General features: G+C 42.9%; 1 protein-coding gene across 1 annotated transcript; it reads left to right on the top strand.

The window, feature by feature from the left end:
- The first annotated feature begins 4,841 nt into the window (after positions 1 to 4,841).
- Positions 4,842 to 8,780, top strand: adora2aa (adenosine A2a receptor a). Its single transcript, XM_079161821.1, has 2 exons — positions 4,842 to 5,258; positions 6,709 to 8,780. The coding sequence occupies exons 1-2, from the start codon at positions 4,921 to 4,923 to the stop codon at positions 7,697 to 7,699; spliced, it is 1,329 nt and encodes a 442-aa protein (XP_079017947.1). The 5' UTR covers positions 4,842 to 4,920; the 3' UTR covers positions 7,700 to 8,780.
- The last annotated feature ends 946 nt before the right edge of the window (positions 8,781 to 9,726 follow it).

Genomic DNA, 9,726 nt, shown 5'->3' with positions numbered 1-9,726 from the left:
GTGTGTGTGTGTGTGTGTGAGAGAGAGAGAGAGAGAGTGTGTGTGAGAGAGAGAGAGAGAGAGGAGAGAGCTTCATCCGTCTGAAGATCCGTCTGAAGTCATTCACTGAAGAAGCGCTGTTATTTCTTCCAGCGCGAGCAGAGAAACCCATCAATATTTATATATATATATATATATATATATATAAATTCAAAATCTTCATTTTCCGGACTTAACCAGCATGGGGAAGTGAACCGGTCCTTTATTGACATCATTCAAGTTTCAAACTTATCTCTCAGTGGAAAGTAAAAACGGTAATTTGCGTGTTTGTTTTTTAGAGCGTGTTTTTTTTATCACCTCTTATCTTTGCCGGAAATCCTCTGTCTGCACTGAGCGCATCAAGAAAAAAGAAGGTGAGCCATTTTCTTTGACAAAAAGCTTAATTATGCAACACCTGCATTTTGAGTGTTAACTTTTATTATACATTAAATGAGGTTTGATCAGAGTTTATGCATGCGAAGAAGTGAAGTGGTGACTTTATATCAAACGGTAGAAGAACATGTTACGCATAGAAAGCGCGCAGACCAACGGGAGCTGCGTGTAAATCAGAGAGCATGTGTTGAATCAAGGTGATGTGGGTGTTTGGTTTCCCCACCTGTGAGAACAAAAGCAAGCAGGACTTAACCTGAAGAGAATTCATTGCAGTGAGTTTCCCCACTGCATTCCTGTAAAGGCGCTCGCCCAGTGTCCTATAATGGCCGGATCAAGCTGTTTGGGGGCCTGGGCCTAATGTTTGATGTTGGGCCCCTAGTAAACACTCACTTAATAGCCTGAGCCGGCGGCTAGAAGCTAACTGTGCTAAAAGTGCAAACAGCAGTGCTGACTAGTGTTTACCTGAGAGGGGAACCTGATGGCGTTATCAGCTGTAACCGCTGCATGAGCCAAGTGCAGAGTGGTGGTGATTAGCTAGCCAGTCATGTAATAAAAATTAATCATTTTATTTGTATAGCACTTTTCAAGCTGGGAGCACAGAGTGCTTTCCATAGACAACAGATCAATACAAAATATCAAGAAATAACAGCAGCAAAATAAAAGCACACAATTTAAAGACCGCATAAAATACGTTTACAGATGAATCATCACTTAAAATCAAGTGGTTGCACAACAGAGCACACAAATAGATGAATAAAAAAAGGCAAGTCGGTAAAAATGTGTCTTAAGATAGGATTTAAAAACGGAAACAGTGTCAGCAGATCGGATACTAACTGGAAGACTGTTCCAGCGCTGAGGTGCCAGTATACCGCAAACGCTCGACCACCCTACTACGCACTGCATAGAGAGAAAGCATGTGTGGCCGGCCCGGCTGTGTAAACAAAGCAAAGAGGAGCTGGAGTTACAACAATGTGGGAACCTGCAGGTCAGAAAAGTGAAGCCAACGCTGAAGTGCCTTAAACTTGCATTCTTAATAGCCATCAGGGGGCGACACCTCTGGTTGCAAAAATAAGTCAGATTGCATAGAAGTGTGTAGTTAGTAAACATTTTCATGTTCTTTTCGTAAATCATGGTCCCATTCAGAGTAAAATAAATGATAAAGCAGGGTATGCTTTAGGGCGTGGCTACGTGGCTTCATAGTGCATTTTAAGGTCATGAAAGTTAATTGTTGCCTAAAAATGTCTTCTTCTAACGATACTATACTGATGCTCTGAATTTTGAATTTAGTACCTAAATGATAATAAATCATTATTATAAGATCTCCCAATCTGTTCTGTTGTGACTCATCGTTATCTACTATATAGTCCTCCATGAGGGAAGTAAGGATTCATAAATTACATGTATGCTAAGAAGTCGTTCCTCACTTGTTTCTCAATTAACTAATCATTAGCTACTCTTTTAAAATGGATTATCAGATACTGATTAACTTATGGTTCACTTGCAGTTAGTTCCTCATTCATTTCTTATTTGTTCAAAAATAGGTTGACACGTAATGAACCCGGGGCTTTTGAGGCTCTGGAGCGTGGAGCGGCCTGGTTTGTTAAACAGTCTGAAAATCAACTGTGTTTTCATGTTCAAGCCTAAAGTATATTTACCGGAAAAAAATTTATTCAATTACAAAGTCAGGTTATGGACAGTTTGAATACACCAAGTCTAAATGAAGTCTATCAATTATTTAAGTCAGTAATAGATCAGTAGATGAAGTCTAAAACTATTCACGTCTTAAGATGTCTTGGTAAGTCTCATATCAGGTGAAATACACTCACAAAACATTAGAAGCGGCTCTTCGGATTCCAAAAATATGTCATGTTATTCTCAATAACTTGTCTCAGTGTTTAGCTCGTGGACACTTCAGTCTTGTCGACAGAGCTGCTCTTGGAGGACTCACTCTGCCAGCAGCCATGTTGTCATTTAGAGCGCCCGTCAGCAGCGAACAGTGACTGTTACCAGGAAGCTGAGCAGTTAGATGTTTGTTCCTCCTCTGCTTCCACTGCATAGCAGGACGAGTATGATGTATGATGTATGATGTATGATGTATGATGTATGATGTATGATGTATGATGTATGATGAGGGGATTTGTTGTTTTCTTGGTGATGCTGTGGCAGGGTTTGGGGCAAATTGAGTCAATGCCATTTTAATCCTTAATTCACTTACAGATTGGACAAAACATTTCAATCTGAATACAAAGATAATTTTTTAATTAAATAATTTCTGAGCAAAATTCATTCAAGCAATTCCTCACTGTCCCTTGTTTCATAATAAATATAAATAATTCAATCTCATGACAGCTCGTTATTATGCATTGCTTGCATGGGAGAGTCGCTGCCGTATCTTTCAGTGATTCATTATTTCCATCCCTGTCCTCTGGGATTTTTGTTTTGGACAAACCGCAGTTTGCATTAAACATTATAATACATTGCAATATAACACCGCACGTCTCCGACATCAAGACAAATGAATACCCGGGCTCAGAGGAAAGAGACCAACTAAAAGCTTATTTGTAAGTCAAATAGAATGAACACAAAAACCTACTGATAGCTATCAACTTTGAAATAACAAAGTCTTTGGTATTGATAAAAACATCTCATCCAACCCAAAGGGAAAACCCTGACTCAGAGAGCAAAGACCTCTGTGTTCCACCACAGCTGTTATCGCCGAAAACCTCAACATAACCTCAAGAAACGTTCCCATGAGGGAATTCTGCTCCACAAAAACAGCAGGTTTCTGTTTGTTAAGCCTTTTATGGACAAAGGCTCACAGATATCAACAATCTTGTGATCCACAAATTGAGAATAGATGGTATGGGCCTTATTTCTCAGAAGAAATATACTTAAAAATGCCCCGAAGACCTACATTAGCATAAGAGTCAAAAGTGCTTTGTCAAGAAGAAGCTATGAGAGGAAATCGTAAAAACGCTTCGTAGAACTGAGAGAAACTTTCACATTACATCAGTAAACATCTGATTTATTGTATGATGGTGGCCTTGGACACGTGGTTTCATGTTCAAAGCATTTCTCCAATGCATCACATATTTATGACTAAAATATGCAATAATCAAAGGTAAAGTTTGGAAAAAACACCCTTAATTATTATTTACACTTACAAGTTCAGCTGACCTGCTTCATCAGGACTTTTTCGGGTTTGATCAGATGTGACTGTCAGTGTTGCCAAAATATACAAACAGCTGTCAGCACATTCTGATTCAAGTGTTGCCAAATCTTAATTGGTTGGTTGGATATGTGACAAAACCAGCATCGCCTTTCTGCAACATGAGCCCTGCCCATTTAAAACCAGTGAGAGAAGGTCAGAATAAAAAAAACCCCACAAATACAGAAATCACTCGTGAAGAAACCAAAACCGTTCCAACTTTGACAGAGACCTTTGCTCATTGGACACCACTGCTCACGGTAAGAGGTTGACTGAGGAAACACTTTTTTGGGGTCTTTACTGTCTGACTCAAAACAGTACGTTTGACTCTGATGAAGTCTACACAAACCGCTCTCCCTCTGCTCCTCTGCAGGGTTCAAGAGCAACAGCAACCCCACAAAACCGAACACTGACATGACTCACGTGGGTTTATGAACAAATTCCAAATCTTCATTTCGAATCAGCTGTTGGCGATATCTCTCATATTAAAAGTTGAAGTATTTCGTTAAGGGCTCATTGCATCGGTGGAATTTTTTTATGGTCTCAAAAAAGTATAAAAAGTCTCCTTCAAAAAAATAATCCAAGATTGTCTGTAGGGTTTGTGTAAAATGAAAATGCCTGTATTCTACATGGCAAAATGTATTTAAAGTTACGTATTTCCTCCAGACGTTTACCCTTGTTGGATTGTTAAAGCCTCTGTAAAGGTGGTCGGATTAAAAGCTCTTTTAGGCAGGTTGAGTGGGTTGTAGTGGGGATTCTGGGAAGTTGCATGCCTTAAAGGCAGTATATATAAGCTGCTACATATGAGGAAATAGATTCTTTTTTTAGTAACACCACAACACCTCTGGTTTGCTCTAAAACATATCTGATGCAAGTGTGTGTCTGTTGAAATTCACTTCCTTTATTGTAAAAGCATTTCCTCTTTTTCACTTCTGCTCCTCTTCAGCGACATAACGTTCCATCGATGTGCGTCGTCGGCATTATCTCAGCCCCTCGAGAAGTCTGTGGGAAATAGGCGCTGAGGGGAAGGACCTGAGGAAAAGAGGACAGCAGAGGATGAGTGTGGAGTTAAGAGAGATGACGGCTCCATCTGAAGTTGAATAAACCGGAGTCTTTTTTTTTTCGGCTGTTTGAGCTGATCAGGTGTGAAGGAGGTGCTGGCGCTGCGTCGAGAGTCTGGTGGCTGTTTGTGAAACTGTTGGAGGTGAGAGGCTGAGCTCGGTGGTTTGCCAGGCTGCAGCAATGGTCGTTGAGGCGAGGCTTCCTCCCTCCTCATCAGTGACCTTGCCCTTTGTCTCACCATGCTGAAAGACCCCGTCGCCACCTCCTGCTACATCGTCCTGGAGTTGCTGATTGCTGTGTTCTCCGTGCTGGGCAATGTGCTGGTCTGCTGGGCCGTGTGCCTCAACAGCAACCTGCAGAGCATCACCAACTTCTTCGTGGTGTCGCTGGCGGTGGCCGACATCGCCGTTGGCGTCCTGGCCATTCCCTTCGCCATCGTCATCAGCACCGGCTTCTGCTCCAACTTCTACGGCTGCCTGTTCATCGCCTGCTTCGTGCTGGTTCTCACACAGAGCTCCATCTTCAGCCTGCTGGCCATCGCTATGGACCGCTACATTGCAATCAAGATACCGCTCAGGTCAGTGACCCGGGGTCGCTTCTTATACAGGAGACACAGAGAAATGTGTGGCTTTAAAATAAAGGGTTGATAAGTTCTAAGTAGCGGTTTTGTTAATGGTTAATACATTTTTAATCATGCTTTATAGATCAGTTATAAGCCGTTAATAAGAACCACTTTTCAGTTTCCAGGTTAAGAAAAAAACCCCACTCACTTGTACTGAAGTGAAATCTATTTGTTAACATGTGCAACTACAGACTTGGAAGAATAAAACCCTTATTAATGACTTATTCACTGTAACAGCTGCAAACTAGAGGGCCTGTTAGAAAGGGAGATCATTTATTAATGGTTTATAAACATTTAAAACTGCATTTAAAACCTGGAAACCCGAAAGTTGAAAAGCTGTCCTGAATAGTTTCCTTATAAGTTATTAAGCATTAGTGACGGTTTATTATCTACTTAAAACGCCTTTAGAAATGATGCCTTACTGGAAAGTGGTATCAAAACCTCTGAAGCAAAAGTAAGAAAAATAAGAAACAACTTAAAGTGCATTATTTCATGTTATTAAACAGAAAGAAGGTATTTGAAATATGCCGTAACTTGTTGTCTTTACTTTTACTTTCTTTATTTTCAGTCTAATCTGTTTCGTAGTCCCAGGCAGTGGAGCTCTCACAATTTTCTATTTATCAGTAAAGACATGACATTTGAACCAGAAAGTCTTGGCTGAATAAGTGTGTCCAGAAATGGCGTCTCCCACGAGGCCGTGTCCTCCCGGAGCATTCAAATAAATTGTGCTTTAATTGCTTACACAGACAGTGGGACCCCCATGAAACCCCCCGTGTAATCTTACTGTATTATTTCACTGTAAAAACACAGCGTTTTCAGATATTAGCTAAAATGTAGCTTTTAAATGATCTAAAGACGGTATGTCTCCAGACAGTCACCTAATGACATGCTGACAGCAGTGATCTGTGTCAAGTTGTGAGTCATTATAATACAAATACTGAACCTCAGAGCCACACGGAGCTCAGCCTTCCTGTTCTCCCTCCTGCTGAAAGATGCGTGAGCGTTATATGTGTTTGGTGTGTGTGTGTGTGTGTGTGTGTGTGTGTGTGTGTGTGTGTGTGTGTGTGTGTGTGTGTGTGTGTGTGTGTGTGGGGGGGGGACGGGGACGAACTTAACCTTTGCACTTTAACATCTCAAGAATGTGATAGAAACAAGGCAAATATCTCAGCTGCTCTCCCACACAGGCGTACTCAAAATAGACTTCCTATGAGGACTTTGTTTGTTTATCCTCTCTCTTTTAGTTCCGGGAGGAGAAGTGCTTCCAAGGAGCAATCAGCTGATCAAATTATAACTCGAGGGGAACTTCACATACAGTTTACAGAGGATTATGAATTACAATTTTGCAGTTTTTGGTCCTTTCGACGCTTGAGCTGACACTTGATGTTTGTATCGTCTCCCTCTCCAGGTACACCAGCTTGGTGACAGGTCAGCGGGCTCAAGGCATCATCGCCATCTGCTGGGTTTTATCCATCATCATCGGTCTGACCCCCATGATGGGCTGGCACAAGCTGACCAGGAGCGCCAACATCACCTGCCCGCCCGGCCTGATGGGGTGCCTGTTTGAGGATGTGGTGTCCATGGAGTATATGGTCTACTTCAACTTCTTTGCCTGCGTACTGATTCCCCTGCTGCTGATGTTAGCCATCTACCTGTGTATCTTCATGGCCGCTCGCCACCAGCTCAAGCTGATGGAGGTGAAAGCGGTCCATGGGGAGAAGTCGCGCTCCACGCTGCAGAAAGAGGTCCAGGCTGCCAAGTCTCTGGCCATCATTGTCGGGCTGTTTGCAGTCTGCTGGCTGCCTTTGCACATCATCAACTGCTTCACCCTCTTCTGTCCTCAGTGTCAGCGTCCTCCATCCTGGATCATGTATGTGGCCATCATTCTTTCCCACGCCAACTCTGTGGTCAACCCCTTCATCTACGCCTACCGCATCCGGGAGTTCCGACAAACCTTTCGCAAGATCATCCGGCGCCACATCCTGGGCAAGCAGGAGCTGTTGGAGATCGGCAGCAGTAAGCGCAGCTCAATCAGACTCAAGCTAAACAGCCTGAGCGTTGACCTTTTCACTGAACAAAGCAGCAGCAGCAGTAGCTGTGAAAGCTGTCCAACTCACATGTCTCCTGTAGGGGGCGGCATGGTGGCAGTATCCCGCCCTCCTCTGTCAGTCATCATCTCCCACTGTACTAAAATAGGCCCTTGTCCACTGCAAACCCTCGGACACACTCAAATCCACATAGGCCATCGTCTGCAGGACGCGGAGCAGCAGCGTGACTGCGCTGGAACAGAAGTCGTGGAGGACAAGGACAAAGAGAACCTCGGCTCCGACCAGGTCACCTCGCTGTTGAACAAGCAGAACACAAAGAGCTGCTTTAGTGAGCTGGCAAAGGGGTTGTGACGCGTGTACGTTCCCTGATATTCAAGAGCCTTTGCAGAAACATGCCAACGTCGGCTCAGCGGCAGCTCACAGAGCATCGGGAAAAGTCCTGATCCGCAATGGAAGTGGGAGCACTGTAAACAGATAATGGACAGCGAATGCCACTAAGATGATTTCAAAATTCCTCGCCGTGAGAAACTCTCCAGTATTTAAACACAATGACTTGTTAATTTAAACCAGACTAAAAGTCTAAGAGCACTGCTAGTAACCCAAAGAGGTTGTGTTGCTTCACATCACCCCTCATGACCACGAGTCGACTGAGCGGCTGACACTTCTATCTTTAAGATGCAGGCACTTCACACATCACAAATGGCTCCGCATTCAATTCAACAAACAAGATTACTAAATGCTTTTGCTTCGTCGTCACGAATATTTAGGGTTTTTAATACAAATGCACTTTGACTAGTGAAATTGCCTGACCCACCAAAGCTTAGCCAAAATGGAAAAGAAGTCACAGTGTTGACCCTCACTCTCTTTGAAGTACTTGTTTATCTGCAGGTTGAAGTAATATACCATACTATGCATGTAAATATCATCCTGCCATTTCTGGTCTGAATGGGCCTTTGGCTGAAGAAAAAGACTTATTAATAAATTATTGATACATTTAAAAAATGTTCAGGGATGTGAACTGTGGATATAAACGCACTCTGATGGATTTCTTCCTATAACATACATCATCATGGGCAGAGGATTATTTCTCATGCAGTATTGCTCCATCATGTGCACCATTTTAAGATTCATCCCATCCTGAGGACCTGCATGGACCACAAACAGTGTCACCAACCTGCTCAGCAAAGTGCACGCTCATTTAAACATTTAAACATTCGGCCTAACCCCTCCTCGCACATTGTAATCCAGCTTCATGGCATAGATTTATGTGCGTTCACACGTACAATGAACACGTTCTAATTGGTTTAAAAAAACAAGAACGGCACTTTCACCAGTGACAGGTTGGTTCATGTCACACGTGTTTAAAGGCGAGGGCCCCAATGTTGGTAATGCAATGCTGAGATGTAACCTCGTATTTTTGTTTGCTCAGTGTGACAATGTGACTTGACTTATTTAAATTATATTCATGTAAATGGTGACGTCTGTGATTTGATGAATGTCTGGAAATTGGTATTGTTATTATTTTAGATTTAGATCAACTCATGGAAGAAGTTCTGGCTTTCATTGTCATTGCCTTCTTTGTAATCACAAGCAGGCAAAGTCCTTTCTTTAAAGTTACTACAGGGAACTCTCATTTTGTGTTGATTTTGGTGGTTCCTGTGGACACAAATTTTAGCTTTTTACAGCTCTGCTCTGCTCCACTCAGTCCTGGTTCGGGCCCAGCAATACGGCCTGGTTCTCTGCCGGATACTGAACTCTCCTCCTTCCGCCGGAGCTTCCGACTGCAGGTGGAAGGCAGAAGCGAAGCCGGCTCTGGGTCTTTCCACGGCGGACTGGTCGCTACTGGAGGCCCTGCTGGAATCTGAGCTGAAGGGATTTCTGGTGAACCTGCATGATTTTATCTGATTTTGCACCAAATCCGACGCCGTGTCACTGATGACAAGCATCAAGAATAACTATATAGAATCAATCTTCTCCTTGATGGTCTCGTTTACTTATGTAGGTCACATAGAGGCATCAGTTTTGCCATTGAGTATGTTTCATGAGCAGTTTAAAGTTCCTCTCAGTAACTTTAAATAGATCCCTTTACATTTTAAAGTGTACTATTTGCTATGCTATTTGCATTCAGCAATGGCCCAGAGCAGCTCCAGGCTTCCCATTGGCTTTTCACCAGGCAGCGTCATGTTTCATATAGTCAGGTAGTCAGACTATCTTTGGATTCGTTTATTTTCCCAGCTTGCAGGGTAAATCCCTTGTGAGTTCAGGTTACAGGGTGCAGGGCCCACTTCTTTTCCAATGCTTTCCCACGGGACTTAAAGTGCATTTTTTGAAAGATTCCACACAGAGACCGGCTGGGTCCTCGTGCTCTGCTGCTGTCC

Source organism: Pholis gunnellus (genome assembly GCF_910591455.1).
Source record: "Pholis gunnellus genome assembly, chromosome: 6".
NCBI classification, from domain to species: domain Eukaryota; kingdom Metazoa; phylum Chordata; class Actinopteri; order Perciformes; family Pholidae; genus Pholis; species Pholis gunnellus.
This window is presented reverse-complemented; position numbering and strand designations above follow the sequence as displayed.

Coding starts and splice junctions, on each gene's coding strand:
- adora2aa (XM_079161821.1), top strand. CDS start 4,921: ATGCTGAAAGACCCCGTCGCCACCTCCTGCTACATCGTCCTGGAGTTG. Junction 5,259..6,708: donor GCAATCAAGATACCGCTCAG/GTCAGTGACCCG, acceptor CTCCCTCTCCAG/GTACACCAGCTTGGTGACAG.